General features: G+C 39.9%; 1 protein-coding gene across 8 annotated transcripts in view; it reads left to right on the forward strand.

Annotated features, from left to right (window-relative positions):
* The window catches only part of CCSER2 (coiled-coil serine rich protein 2), a 223,055-nt gene that overhangs the window by 187,836 nt on the left and 19,431 nt on the right, over positions 1-15,788 (forward strand). Inside the window, exons 10-11 of one of the 8 annotated variants that reach the window (XM_075934841.2) lie at positions 6,519-6,603; positions 11,333-11,372. The exons of 4 other annotated variants lie outside the window; for them this stretch is intronic. In XM_075934841.2, coding sequence (XP_075790956.2) covers positions 6,519-6,603; positions 11,333-11,372 — 125 coding nt within the window. Of the gene's footprint in view, positions 1-1,233; positions 6,498-6,518; positions 6,604-8,524; positions 11,373-15,788 lie in introns of those variants that run through there. 3 more of the 8 variants (XM_075934843.2, XM_075934844.2, XM_075934842.2) reach the window with 3 other exon arrangements.

Genomic DNA, 15,788 nt, shown 5'->3' on the forward strand with positions numbered 1-15,788 from the left:
TCAACAACTCCCCCCTGTCGTGTTTCTCAGCAAAAAATTGTCTGAAAGACAAGGCCACTGGTCTGACTCAGAGAAGAAGTGCTATGCAATTGTGTATGCTCTAGAGAAGCTAAGACCGTATGTGTGTGGACGACGCTTTCATCTGCAGACTGACCACTCTGCTCTTCAGTGGCTTCATTCAGTGAAAACGACCAACAAAAAACTCCTTCGGTGGAGTTTGGCACTCCAAGACTTTGACATTGATGTACAGCATGTTTCAGGAGCCCCTAACAAGGTGGCTGACACCCTCTCTCGAGAGGCATTTCCGGACTCAGTTACTTTGGACACTCTCAGTATATCTGTCATGGTACTCCACTGATGTGGAAGGATCTTGTTTAATTTTCATGTATTCCATAGTCTAGTAAAGTGTGCATGTACTTATTTACTATGTTTTATCCCAGACCTCCACGAAGAAATCACAGCCAATGTGGCCAGAAGCTGTTCAGCACTGTCTGCAATTTGGGGAGCATGTCATGGTCATGAGGGATGGGCAGCAGCCTGGAGACGAAGGGGTTAACTGTACCTAACCAGGTAGCAGTCAGTCTATAGAAATGCAGATAGGGATTTCAAAGTGAGACAAAGGAATTTTGGGGTTTTCCCTCCTTTGCCTCTGGGCAGTTTACTCTCCAGATACTGAGGGGGACAGACAACATGTCTATCTCCAAGAAAAGACTCTTCACTATCTGTAAGTTGGATAAAGTTTAGTTAAGTCCATTAGGTGTTATTGTTTTATGGTTTGGGAATAGGAATCTGATATCTGTGCATTTTAAAATGGGTTTTCCTCTTCTTTGTAACTAAGTTTTTGGCCCATGGGAGTCCCCCCATGAGTATATTAATTGATGACTTTTCCATCTAGTCATTATGCTTGTAACAGGAATATTGTGGTGATAATAAAAGTTCTTTCCTTTTTAATAACCTGGTATTGATTAATCTTTGTGTCCTGGGTTTACTTTAGGGCTAAGATTTCTCAAGTGATCTCTTCCCTAGTTTTCTTACCATTACTTGGGTGGTGGCAGCGGATTTTTATCCCCAAAATCTAGGTTTTTAGGTTTTGGGACAAAAGTTTTATACCAAAGCCTGGAAATATAAGGTTTTGCGGTACTTTTGCAGGGCCTCACTTCTACATTCATCGTGCCAGAATGGGGAATCAGCCTTGACAGGGGTATGGCTAATGTGTGTCTAATTTTGGTTTAGAAAATATGGTCACTACACCAATGGTGGATTTGGACACAGAGGAGGAACGGATCATTGATGACCCTGATGCCGACCAACCTGATGTATCACCAACTGACAAATCCTCCTCATCACCAGATGAAGCAGTTATCCCTGATGACCTGTCACCAACAGATGACCTGAAGCAATTCAAGGACTTGTTCAAAAGGGTTCCTACTATCCAGATTGGTGGTATTATCAAAGATGCCAGAAAAACATAAGATTTTGAAGAACCTTCATCCCTCCACCAAATCAAGGATTGCACTTCCCATAGCCACGGCAATTATGGGAACCAGCAGAAGAGGTCTGGCAGACACCAGCCACAGCCCCACCCACCAAGAAGAGGGCAGACAAGAAATATTATGTCCCCTCCAAAGGCATGGACTTTTTATTCCTTCATCTGCAACAAAATTGTCTAGTGGTTGATGTGGCGCAGCATAGATCTAATACCCCACACTACATATCCGCCACTCAGGACAAGGATCGCGTATAGTTAGATCTGTTTGGCTGGAAAATGTATTCCTCAACACTGCAGCTTTGAATAGCCAACTATACAGTACTATTAGGCAATCACAATTTTGATAATTATGCTAAAGTGACAGAATTAATGCAACACCTTCCTGACAATAAAAGACCTATATTAAAATTTATACAGGAAGGTTACACTACATCTTGCACAGCACTGCAAATGGTGTTCTACTTCACTGACGCAGCTGTGAGAGCAACTGCAGCATCTATTGTGATAAGATGCAAGTCATAGTTACAAACAGCAGGGGTCCTCAAAGAACTCCAGACCAAAGTGGAGGACCTACCGTTTGACAAAGATAAGGTCTTTGTGATGAAAACGGATGAAGTACTTCACTCCAGCAAGGACCACCTTACACACTTTGGGGATGTATGCACCCTCATATTGTAGGAGACAATGTATTACCTACCAGAGTCAGAGAGACCTTACATTTGGCAGGGAACAACATCAAAGGCTATTTTGCAATAGTCGCCCCTCACCAAGAAGCCAGTGCTGATGGGCTTCTAACACCCCTCATTAAGCTTCCAAGCAGCAGGTTTGAGGCTTTGGTCGAAGGCTTACACAACCTTTCCATTCCACCAGTGCCTTCCCAATATATCATATTCCATTACACGAGGGCAGGGGACTGGACTCGATGACGTCTTGAGGTCTTGAGGTCCCTTCCAGTCCTAGTATTCTATGATTACCATTTGCACCCTTTTTACAAGCAGTGGACAGCAATTACCACGGATCGCTGGGTCCTAGAGATCATCAAGTGCAGCTATTCCATTCCCCTACTTTCAGTTCCTCCAACCGCCCCACCTTCTCCGTACCTCATCAGGGACCACTCTCATGAAATGCTGTTCTGTCAAGACGTACCTTGCCTCTTACGCATAGGAGTTCTAAAGAGAGTACCCAAGAAATATCAGGGCAGGAGATTTTACTCCAATTACTTTCTCATGAAAAAAAGAATGAGTGGCTAGAGACCCATTTAAACAAATACCTCCGCAAACAATGATTCAACAATGATTCACACTTGTGTCAATTATCCCGTTACTGGACAAGGAAGACTGGTTTGCAGTCTTCAACATCCAAGATGAGCATTTTCATATAACCATACACCCAGCACACAGACATTTCCTTTGCTTTTATGGTAGCTTCAGACCATTTCCAGTACAGTGTTCTAACTTTGGGACTTTCATCTGCCTCCAGAGTCTTCTCTAAGACGCTGACTATAGCAGCAGCATGCCTTCATTGCAAAGTCACTATATTTCCATGCCTAAACAATTGCCTCATCCAAGGCCCTTCACAGCAGATCACAAGAAATATGTTACTCTTCACCAAGGAGTTTTTCAAATCTCTCAGCCTCATTATCAATAAGCAGAAGTCTATCCTATGCCTGATTCGATCCCTAGAATTCATAGGAGCACGTCTCAATTCTACCATAGCATGAGTGTACCTCCCCACCGATACTGTGAAGCAATAAAAAGTTTGATTTTCGACCATGGTGTTGAGCCCCACAGTCCCCATACTTACCTGCCTTTGGCTTATGCAGCACATGGCCGCTACAATATATGTCGTCCGACATGCGTGTCTTCTGGTGCCGTCAACATTGGCTTGCCTCAGTCTACACGCCATCCAAACACTGGGTGCACAGACATGTCTCGGTCCCCCCAACTGTCCTTTCATCATTATGATGATGAAATGACCCAAAGAATCTCCTTTTCGTTTCGTCAGGCACAGCAATCCAGCCACATTACCATAGATGTGTGTCTCCTCAGCTGGGGCTCCCATTTCCAGCATCACTTCACTCAGGGCAAGTGGTCCACCCATGAGTCCAGGCTCTGCATCCATCTCCTGGAGCTCCAAGCTGTGCACAGCACCTTCAAACACTTCCATTAACACATTCAGGGTTCCATGGTGCGCATCCTTACAATGTCACTACAATGTTTTACAACAATCAACAGGGAGGTGCGTGTTCTTGCTCTCTCTGTATGGAGGCTATACGCCTCTGGAACTGGTGTATCCACCATCACTGCATCTTACTTCCCTGGAGCCAACCAACACATTTTTTATATTCTTATGATGAGTTTTAATGTCATGAAAAAGTCAAAATGTATTCTTGACCTTCTGATCATCTTATTCAAAATTAGGCTATCACTTGACTAAATAATAAAGAATATTTTAATAGAAATAACTATGTTGCTAAGCGTTCTTGGAAGAGAATCCAGATACTGAAAGAGTTCAGAAATTGGAGAATTTTTTTTTTAACATGGGGAGGGAGTCATCTGTGCTTAGAGAGAAATTCTGGGAAACCCTTTTGCTCTTTCTGATATACAAATTTTATCTCCAGTTTCATAATCTTGCATCCATTGTCTGTTGTTAAAATCATCTATTTTCCTGGAAGTTTTAATGCTTATTTCTCCATACTACACAATCTGTGAAAGCAGAAGTTTTTAGTTTTAGTAATAGATGGTAAAATACCCTGGATTTTGGGTTTGAGGAGGAAGCCTGGATTATTTCATGACCTGAGAGAGAGAGAGAGAAATTCCAATCTGGATGGATTTATTTGAAAGGTAAAGTTCTGGAGAAAAACGCTGTCCTCATAAAAAACCTAGTTTGTTTTCTGTCCTAGAAGACCATCACCATCAAGGTCTAAAAGAATTTATATTGAAATGCAACTACCGTAATTTAGCAAATATAATCCATAGGTTATATTCGTTTTTACAAAACCCGCACCCCCACCCCCACCCCGCGGGGTATATTCAGGTGCGGGGTGTATCGGGTTTTTTTTTTGTTTTTTTTTTTTTAACTCACCAGAGGCTGGTGGTTCCTGTGGCTGAGCAAAAACGGGGCGGGGGGGGTGAGCGCTCCCCCGCCCGGAGGCTGGTGGTTCCTGTGGCTGCGCAGGAACGGGGGGTGAGTGCTCCCCCGCCCGGAGGCTGGTGGCTAAGCAGGAACTGGGGCGGTGAGTGGCTGGCTAATTCCCCTCCCCCCACCATAAATTAGCAAATATACCCCTGGCACAGAAAAGTCTTGTATACCCCGTGGGTTATACTCGTGCACGGGGTATACAAGTTTTTTTTTTACTGAAATAGAAAAAAACGCGGGGTATATTCAGGTGCGGGTTATATTTGGGTGTGGGGTATATTCGCTAAATTACGGTATGTCATTTTAAATACCAAATATACAACCAGGCAGGACAACAATAATATTGCAGGACAAATCTCGCATTTCAGAGAGTATTTAAAGATAGCTATGCATATAATTTTGTGACATTTTATCCAATAATGGAGGGTTCATGCTACATACAGTAAAGCATAAAGATACTATCAAACTTCACATCTATGCCTTTTTGCATTCAGTGACTACTCTTTCCCATATCTGAAAGATGTGGACTAAAGCCCACAGATAAGCTTGTCAGAACACCTTCTCTCCATTCGGTTGATAGGAGGGTTTTTTGTTGGGTTTTTTTTTTTTTTTTTGGTTTTTTTTTATTATTCTAAAGCTCTTACGTCTTTCTAATAAAATAAAATGGTTCAATACAGGTTGGACATGTTTTATCTGGCACTCTCAGGACTTGACCAGTCCCGAACCAGGGAATATGCCCAACTAGAGATGGTTCCCTGCCACAGTCCCCAGCTGCCAACTCTGCCAACTCTGGGGTGGAGAAGGGACTCCCTCCAATCCCTGCCAGGCTGCCTTGTGGGTCACTGACCCTGCAGCTGCTGCCCCAGCCGGACTGCCTGCCGGGCTCCAGCAGCCTGCACTGCCGTAGGCTCCAGGTCTGTGCTACCACAGGCTGCTGGGAGCTGGCTTTTTCCCTGGTTGAGCTGCCATGGGCTTGGGCTCCAGTCTCATTCTGGCCCCGCTTCTGTAGGCTGTCTGGGGCTCCAGCCCCCGGTTGCCGTGAGCTGCTGGGACTTTCTCCATCCCTAAACCCAATCCCTCTGCCGCGGGCCACCGAGAGCGTTGGCTCCTGCCCTGCAGCAGCTTGCAGGCTCTGGCCCCAGTCCCACGCTACCACAGGCTGTCGCTGGCCCTAACCTGTGCCTCTGGGATCTGCCCCAACCTGGTCCCAGTGCCACAGGCTGTTGGGGGCTGCTGCCAGCTCCTGACCCATCCCACTGCTTCAACCTGGCCCCTCTTGGATTGCCCTCCTGCCTCTAAGCTACCGAGATTCTCTGATCAAGGAAAATCTATGGTCCTGCTGGACCATGGAGGTTGCTGAACCAGAGAATTCTGGTTATGGGAGGTGCAACCTGTAGACATATTCTGACTCCCATTGAGGTGCTTTGAATATAAATTTTTGCCTATAAACATTATATGAAAAAAATTTATTTTGCAGCTGCCCAGTTGTATGCAGCTCCCAAGTTTAAATAGATGGAGCTATTTTTGGCATAAAAAATGAATACCTAAAGCCATGTTTTTCCCCTTGAAATGTATTTTCTAAAATGAAAAAACTTGTTTTACCAAAAAAAGTATGACTATATATGTCATTTTAAATAGATATTTTATAAACCATGGGGTCGCTGATATAGTTGTCAGACAAGGGATCTGACTAGTGTAATGAGGGAATCATAACTTGTCTAGGTTTGCTAATGGTTTTAATAATTTGTGGTGTTAAGTTTAGCAAAAGCGAATAATTGTAAATGACAGCATTATTTATTTATTAGAAAAAGGACCTGTGTGGCTTTTTGGTGGCTTTTTTTCCTCCTGTTCTCTTTTTTATTATACCTTTTCCCCTTCTCTTTCTGTACAGGGTGGGTATTCTGTTCCTTCCTTCACTCCCTGGCAGGGCTCATTCCAGGGCATCCCTCGGACTGTTCCACCGCACCGCAAACAGAGTGAGTCTGTATCTCTCACTCATTTCCCTCACTGTGTTCCAGTATAAACTTTCCCTTTGCATGCATTGTTCACGTAACAAGTTTCTCAGGCAGAAATTTTCAGGCATATCCAATCATCTGTGGCCTAATCCAAGTGCTTCCTGCAGTCTCTAGCAGCTACAAGTTAAAACTTTATAATAGTTACTCAAAGCTGAGACCAACATATAAGCCCTTCTTTCCAGTCTTGTCTAACATAACTCTGCTTCCTGTATTTCCCTTCCTTCTCTATTGTCCTATCACATTGTGCTGTTGTTGTGTGGTCTTTAATTCAAATTCTGCATGTGATCTTGCTTAGAAGTCATGTTCTCACTGCAGCCTCAGAGGGAGCTTTTTATGGTTTTCCGGGTGGCTGTTGCAAATCAAATATTTTTTGCTTTAAAATTGTTTGTTGTGAAAAAATGTCTGATGCACTATGAATGGCTGTTCTAAAGCATGCATGATTTACTAAATTACTTATGTGGTAATTACTGCTTGAGCCAGGGCTGTTGATGGAGGGGGGCATAGGGGAGGAGGAAGGCATGCCCTGAGCCTGGTGATTGAAAAGGGCCTGGGGCGCTGAGCTGCTACCAAGGCAGCGGCAACAGCAGCAGCCAAGGCCCCCAGCCATTTCACTTCCAGCATTCCAGCTGGCATTGACAGCTGGCCAGGGGAGAATAGCTCCACCCCTTCCAGGATGATAAGAGTTGACTTCCTCTTTCCCCCATTGGTCAGGGCCAGACAAAGTCTGTTGGCTGCCCTGGTTTGAGCTAATTAATGTGCAAACTAAAATTGTTCTGTTGCCTTAGATCTACACTACAAAAGTCAGAACTGCTTTTTTTAAACTAAGTGCTTAAATAGATAATAGAAAAATAATAAGTCTTATTTTGAGCTTCAGTATTTTGAATAAAATATTCTGTGTATGGCAAAGGAAATTTAACCAGTTAATAAATACAAATTTATTGTAATTTGCAAATTACAGCTCAGCTATACTAGTGTGTTTCGATCAGAAGTACAGTGAAAATGTATTTTGTTGTTAAACTAAATTAAGGTTTAAAATTCTGTGCAACTTTAAAAGTAAACTGCATTCTAAAAAACTGTTAAATGTAAATTAAATTTGTACTGAAATAATTGTAAGAAAAAGCTCACAAGGAAAATCTCATGCCATTTAATATATTTTAAAGAAATGTAAAATACTTTCTTGGCATTTTTGTGAAAAATACTCATTTAAACAATCCTAATCCTAAGGTTAAATTCTCCATAACAGATCTTTTCCAGGGACTAGTCAGATATGCTATCACCTTACGCTTTTCTTACATAATTTAGTGTTCACAAAAGGTGCCAATTTGATTATGTCAGTAGACTGATTTGTTCTATGCAGCGGTATAGCACAACCTGTAGCAGTGCGCAATTCTTGTACTGCCCCACCAATGGGTAAGCCAGACTCTGCAAGATCACTTGTAGGAGTAAGGGGATGAAGGGAATGGATCACACTTTATGTATTCAGTACACAGTGTATCTGAGCTTATCAGCAAGGAAGTCAAGTTATATGAATGGTGACTTAAGACTGTCAGCTACTCACAATGGTCATTTAACTAGCAACAAAAAGCTTTGATTCCATTACCTGTTCTCTATGAACTCCGTATCTTATCTCCTTTAACATTAGCACATTTATAGTAAGCTCCCCTAAAAGAATCAATTTGATATATTCTTTGCCTTTAGTCTACATGCTCTATGGTTACATGGGTATCTGCTTTTTTTCTGCAAAGACAACAGATGAAAATACAAACTACTACATTAGTATGAAGTGTAGCAGGTATATTATATAGAAAGAAAAAGCTAGGAGTGTGAAAATATGAAATAATCATGTTTCTATGTATATCTTAAAGTATATCATTTTTACCAGCACACTTGCCAAGCCAGTACTCTGTGGCATCAGTTTTGAAAGCATTCCTTCCAGAAGACTACATTACGAGGAATAACATCTGTAGTTCTATCTAATCAGTATCTTTACTACAGTAATATTATTTCCAAAAAAATAATATCTGGTAGAAGATAAGTATGGGATGTGGTATCATCAGTAGATAGAGCCTTGGATGCGTTTAATGTGACTGTTTTTACTGTGGGAGAGTTGTGGAAGAACATAGTGTATGCTTGATTTAACGCAACTGTTTCCATTTGGAGATATTTGATTTCCATGATTATTGTCAATTTCTTTTAGTAATTATTTATTCTGGAGGTCAATTTAATATTATCATCTGCAAATCTACTTCCAGTTGTGGATATTGCAAAATTTTACATACAATCAGAACTTCAGTATATATCTTCTGTTAATGAGCACGGTCTCTTTGCAGATGTGTACAATTTAGACTATCGATATATAAAGCTATGAAATAGTCTGTAATTTATACAGTTCTAGCAGAGTTTTATTTGTTCTGCACAAAAATCTTACAATCCAATTATGTTTTCAATCCAATCATATGGCAGCACTAACAATCAAGCTAACAGACTTCAGTGCTTAAATGGCCAAATGTAATTTCTGTGATTTTGCACAGTGTTAGTGAACATATTGTTGGGTGTATGTCTTGAATTTTACTGAATGTTAACAAAAAAGTGAAATTAAATATTTTAAACTCAATAACTCTGAATATCATTTTTCACATCCCGTGATGGAATTTAGGCTTTTACAGTGTGTAATCATTTGTCCAATAAAAGATGTGATTTGTGTATATACCATTTCCAGGAACAAAATTGGATATCATCTTGTATACCTATATCTCCAAATACTCTATATCATGAGTGTTCTAATCTTACATGTTCCCTGCATGTTCCTACTTGTTCCACTTGTTATTGATATATAGTTAGTTGCTATTACCATGGTGAGTTTTTTATGTGAACTCTCCTCAGTCGTTCAAAATTTTTGCATCAAAATTTGGAAGTTCCATTAATGGCAAGAAGTGAGCATTTTGAAATCCAAGCATATTGTAGTCATTTCTTTAGGCAACAGGTTCAAATATTTACTACAACAGGAGCGCACTTATCTGAAAAGCTGGAGTTTTCATTTGTGGGATTGGTTACACAGATAACATTGTACTGACACATGGCACAAGTTCTCAGGACATGAATTGTAGGTGAAAGAAAACTAAGCAATGCTGGCTTTATGCTATGAATTAGAATAAGCTAATTTAGTAATGTTTTAGTAATTTAGTAATTTCAGTGTGTTTTGTGATGATAAGGTTGATTTTTTTTATACTTTTTAAAAACAAGCACAAACCTGACCTCATGAGAGGTTCCACAAGAAACAATAAATATATGTGCCAGGTTAAATATATTAATCCTCGTTGGCTATTTGGGATGCTTTACAGTTCTGAGAGCTACACCAGTTGATACTCTTAGCAAAATAAGACTGCTTTAGAAAACTGGTGAACCCTTCATGCTCTCTGCTTGGCATGATGAGGGAATGATCAAAATATTGAAAATATTCTGACACACAATTGCATACAGTGCACTTGCACGTGTACTGTTTATACCTTGATTTCAGCATTGTGAAGTTAACTTTTTAAAAGGTTAATTTTATAGGAAAACGTGTTGTAGGCATTTGTAAGAGAAGTATCAAATGGAATAGCAAAAGATCTGGAAGCATTTAAAATGTGGTATATACCAGTTTGTAACTATGATGTGGTAAAGTTTTATTGCTGTGAATTGAGGTGGCTTTATTGCTCACAGCAAAAGAAACAATCAATTTTACAGAAAACATTCCAAACAAACTCCTATCAACTTTTGTCATGCCTTACTATTAAATATTTTGCGTATGCTATGCATCTGACAGATTTCTAATATAATTTTTCTGGTAAGGTTTAAAGAAATGGGATAATCTTTTTTATAGAAGTTTGTGAAATGAGGCTGCCTTGTGGCCTTCTGTACTATGGTATACAATATAGCTAATTAAAAAAAACAACTTTCCAGGCATATATATGTCCTGTTTTTAAGGTTTGATATTCTGGTTCTTTCTATTGATAGAAGCAGGAGTTGTCATAGTGAAAAGCTAGAAACAACCCCTTTCCACTCGTGTAAAATTACTTCTTCACATGAAAGATTGCAAAATATTGGATATGTACCCTCTCAAGAAAAAAGTTCCCATCTGGCCCAGGATAACAGGAATGAAGGAAATTCCACATTTGGGCAGAAACCTTTTTGTGGACATTTTATTTTGGAGTACCAAAACCAAATAGGGGTTGGCTGAATCTACTCAAATGAGTTGAATGTTACAAGGGAAGCCAAGAAAAAATAGATTAATAAGCAGTGAAGGTAACAAAGTCAAAATTGCATTATAAATGCAGTTTATCATATGGCTCTGCAGTTATTACATGATGTATTTGATCTCTGTGTGTGTGATGTGTATGTATAAACTCATGAACATGCACATTCACTATAACAAATTTCATTAAATACTGTCAATAGTAAGAGGTTACATGTATTAAAGCACTAAAGTTAAAGTAGTAAAGACTGTAGACATTACATGAAGAGGAGTCTTTTCATTGGCATTACTATCTTTGTTAGAAGCTGGCCTTAAAGTTTATTGGGGACTTACAAACGAAGGGAAAAAAGTTAAAATTCAGTCATGGCAATTACTCATTGTTGCGTCTTGGTCCTCTGACATCATTGTCCTTGTCTTTTTTTCTTGTCTCTGCTTTCCCATTATGCTATTGGCAAGGAGTTGAGAAGTTAGTCCATTACTTCTGTGATAAAGCGTGGTACAGTACAACTTCAGATTTCTTCCCATCTCCTTCTTGCACATCTCTACTGTTGTTTTTGCTCCCAGCATGATGCATGCCTATCAGAGCCATGCATGCAGTCCATCATTTATTGCACCTTTTTCCCCCTCTTCAAAATATTGAGAAAAATACTGTTTTATTTGTTCCATAGTAACATTCTATCTAGAATTGAAATCAAAGATACAGCTATGTCTTTAAATATACCAAGATTATTAGCACAATGAACCTGAAAGTAATGATGCTTTATTACTGTCTTTTTCATGCCCACATTGTCTTAAATATTTTGTATTCATCACTAACTCTAAACTTATTTACAAATTGTCTCAGTGCTGAAAATTATAGTGACTCAGTTGATACAAAAACTTTAGTGGAAAACCTTTTCATTGAGTAAATATTTCTTTCTGGCTGTGACACCACCCAGACAGATTTATTCTGAAAGAGTTGATCGTAATTTATGGCGTATTTCTGCTACTGTGAGAGGGGTTGCATTTAATAACTTGCATTTAATCACCTAACAATTCACTGAGTGCAAAATCATAGACAATCTTGCCATTAAAGAAATAAGTCTTTTGCTTTCATTGTTATAAGTGGAATGTGTGCACAAATCCTATTACATACTGTACTTGAAGCTGTATTTTAGTGCATTCTTTGGAACCTAAAAATAATGTTGTAATTAAGTATCTGTGTACTTGGTCATTCTGTACACCAAACAGAGAACCTATTAGTATAATCCTCTGTACTTGGTCATGATAAATTGCTATATGAAATAGAGTCCAGTATATGCAGTCATATAGAGCAATGGATGTGTTCCATGCAGTAAAACATTATTATTGCTAATTGATGGGACACTGGATATTTTTCTTGTTCATATATCATTAGGAGACTAATACTAGACTCCTAATATCTCATTATAAATCAGTCTATCACTAATTTCATATAAATGGAGGTGGGGATGATTATGCTACGAAGGAACAAAATGCAAATGTAGAAAATACAGAGTTGTGGTGACAAACATGTTGTGAACGTTAACTCCTTTCAAAAATAGTCCTTCCTTCCCTTCACTTGTATATAAATTATTATTTTGGTGACATTCGGTTATAATACTGTCAAGTACCAGTACAATAAATGTATAAATAGAACCCATCCATCTTTTGTTTACAAAGGTTTCTAAAGTTTCTTAATTTGTCATGAAAGAAGCAATTGTGGGCTGGAAAAGTATACCTGCATGGGAGCCAGATTACAAAGTGAAGTGTAAATATTTTGACTGCCCCATAATCATGCTTTCAATTACCCTATCAATAATTCAAACAGGTATCCCCCTTTCCTTTCCTCTAGCCTAAATGATCATTTCACTAACAGTAGCTCCAGCAGAATATTAAATTTTGTGCTTAATTTTTAACTAGATAGTTTGTTCTCCCTGACTGAAAATTCTCAGTGAAGTCATCATTCTTCTTTGAGTGGTAGTCCCTATTGCATTCCATTGAGGATTATGTACATGCACCTGGAGTACTAGGGTCTGTTGGTCCGTGCATGTGCCTTGTGGTTTCACCCAATGTGCTAAAGGGAATGGTGGACTAACAGTGTCTTCAGTTCTCACCACCACAAGGTCAGAGTCACAGCTTCTGCTTTCCAAACTTTCCCAAAAAAAGTTTTTATTTATATTATGTAGTTAAGATGGTACTATTTTTTTTTGTAATATTAATGTTCATAGTAATATTTGTAGAATTAAGGACTTTGGCAGGAAACTGCTTTGTTGGTTTTCAGTCCTCTTTCCCCCTTTATTCCTCCCTGCAACAGTGTCTGGATACTGTAATATACTGAAAATGCCAGAATTCAAGGTCCGTATTTCCTGCCATTCTTCATTTTAATTCAGTAACAAGCATCAATGCTGTCTGTACTGCTTGGGAAGCTCATGTCATGTCTGAGTATAGTATCTGCCTCTCCTTCTCTGGCCATACTCCAGAATGCTGGCTCCTACATTCCTCCATGGAGGTTGCCATGAGGCCATAGTTGGATCCTGGCCGGTGAACTTTCCTCCTCTGAATGTTAACTTGCACAGTCCAGGAGTGCACTTCCCACCACAGAGTTCCAGCCTGAATCTGACAGGACCTGCATTATGGATCCCACAGTTCATGGAGTCTAGCCAAGAAACATTAAAGCATATGCATAAGCATGGCAGTAGGTCTTCAGATCCAAGAAAGAAGCCCAACTGGCCACCCATTCTGGCCATGAAGGGGGAGGAGGGGTGAGGGGAGTCATGTTCCAAGGCTCACAAGAGCAAGAAGTTGTCACATTGTTCACTAGATCTGACAGTCCTGGCACCCCCATTTATGCAGGACTCTGAATACTAGAGATAGTCCCTGTACGGAAAATAACAACACCACTGGCCATCACCTACAGATCCCAGCTTAAACCCCTCCAGCGCATTATTGACAATCTATAACATATCCAAAAAAAGGATACCTCACTCTTATAGACCTTGACAGATAGACCAGTCCTCACATACAGACAGTCCCCCAACCTGAAGCACATCCTTTCCAGCAGCCACTCATAACATGTCAGATACACTCACCCAGAAACCTACCCCTGCAACAAACCCTGTTGCCAACTCTATCCACACATCTATACAAGGGACACTATCACAGGACCTAACCACATAAACCACAACATCCGGGGCTTATACATATGCAGATCCTCTAATGTTATATTTGTCATCAAGTGCCAGCATTGCTCCTCTGCCATATTAGCCAAACTGGAAAGTCTCTTCAACAAACGATAAATGGACACAAATCAGACATCAGAAATGGTAACACACACAAACCTCTAGGAGAACACTTTAACGTGCATGGTCACTCAATCATGGATTTAAAAGTAGCCATTCTTCTACAAAGGAATTTCATTAACCAAGAGAGAGCGAGGCTGCAGAGCTGGAATTCATTTGGAAACTTGACACTGTTACCGTGGAACTGAATAGAGACCTTAACTGGTTAACACACTACAAAGCCAATTTTCCCTGCCTTTTTTATTCGCATTTCCACGTCAAAAACTATGAATGGGACATAGCCAGCCCACTTAATTAGCTTCATTAACATGGATTCTAAAGTGGACTTTTGTCGACAAAACTATACCTGCGTCTACACTACCGCTGAGTTCTGTTGACATAACGTCAACAGAACTCAGCAGTTTTGTCGATGCTGGTAAACCTCATTTTACGAGGCATAACGCCTTCTGTCGACAGAGTTCTGTCGACAGAAGGTGTTATTGCATCTAGTGTTGTGTCTAGACTACAGGGTTTTGTCGACAAAGCAACTTGCTTTGTCGACAGAACTGAATGTAGTCTAGACGCTCTTTGTTGACAGAAGCTTTGTCGACAATATCTGTCGACAAAACTTCTGTCGACAAAAGCCTATAGTCTAGACGTACCCTAAGAGTGTGTCTAGACTATAGGGTTTTTTTGAAAAAAGTGCTCTTTCAAAAAAAGGTGTTCTTGAATGCAAACAGGGTTTTTTCAAAAGAGAGCATCCAGGCTGGCTTTTTCGAAAGAAGTGGTTGCAGTCTAGATGCTCTTTCAAAAGAGGCTTTTTTGAAAGATACTTTCGAAAGAGGCTTGTAGTCTAGACATAGCCTAATACAGTGGGTTTTACCCATGAAAGCTCATGATTCTATATATAGTTTTTGTTCGTCTCTTAAGGTGCCTCCGGTCTTCTCATTTTTAAATTTACAGGCTAACACAGCTTCCCTTCTGAGGCTGACTACTTGGAATCTGAAGTTTTGGACACTACTTGTGATCCACCACTTCCATTCTGAAGGCATGCTTGTCAGGGTGTTCCAGTAGCACCAGGAGAGTAGCCTCCTTTGCCTCAGGAGTAAGGAAGGGTAGGAAAGTTTAGATTTATTAGGATGAATTTATTGATTTATTAGGATGTTTAGATTTATGGATGGATGTTTAAATGTATTAGGAACTGGGGAAACTTTTGGGAAAAGAGGAGCCCATTCAGAAAGGAGGGGCTTCACCTAAACTACAATGGAACCAGATTGAAATTGAAATGGGTGTAGAGCAGTTTTTAAAGTAGGCAAACCTGACAGGTGCAGAGGAGCACATGGATCAGAGAGAGATATCCCTTAGGGGATGATATATTAATAGAGATTCTCTATGTCCTAGTAAAGAGCAGAGGGTGGAAGATAAGGTATGTAACCTCTGTAAGATCAAATGAGAAACAGTCAAATGAAAGAGTTCCATTCAGTCACATCAGGTAATGGCAGACAGCTAAATAGGGACAAGTTTTTAATGTGCTTATATACAAATGCTAGAAGACTAATAATATGGATCAACTAGAATGCTTTATATCAAGGGAGGATATTAACGTAATAGGCATATCAGAAACTTGGTGGAAT

The sequence above is a fragment of the Pelodiscus sinensis genome, chromosome 8 (assembly GCF_052426305.1).
Source record: "Pelodiscus sinensis isolate ZL-2025 chromosome 8, ASM5242630v1, whole genome shotgun sequence".
NCBI classification, from domain to species: Eukaryota; Metazoa; Chordata; order Testudines; family Trionychidae; genus Pelodiscus; species Pelodiscus sinensis.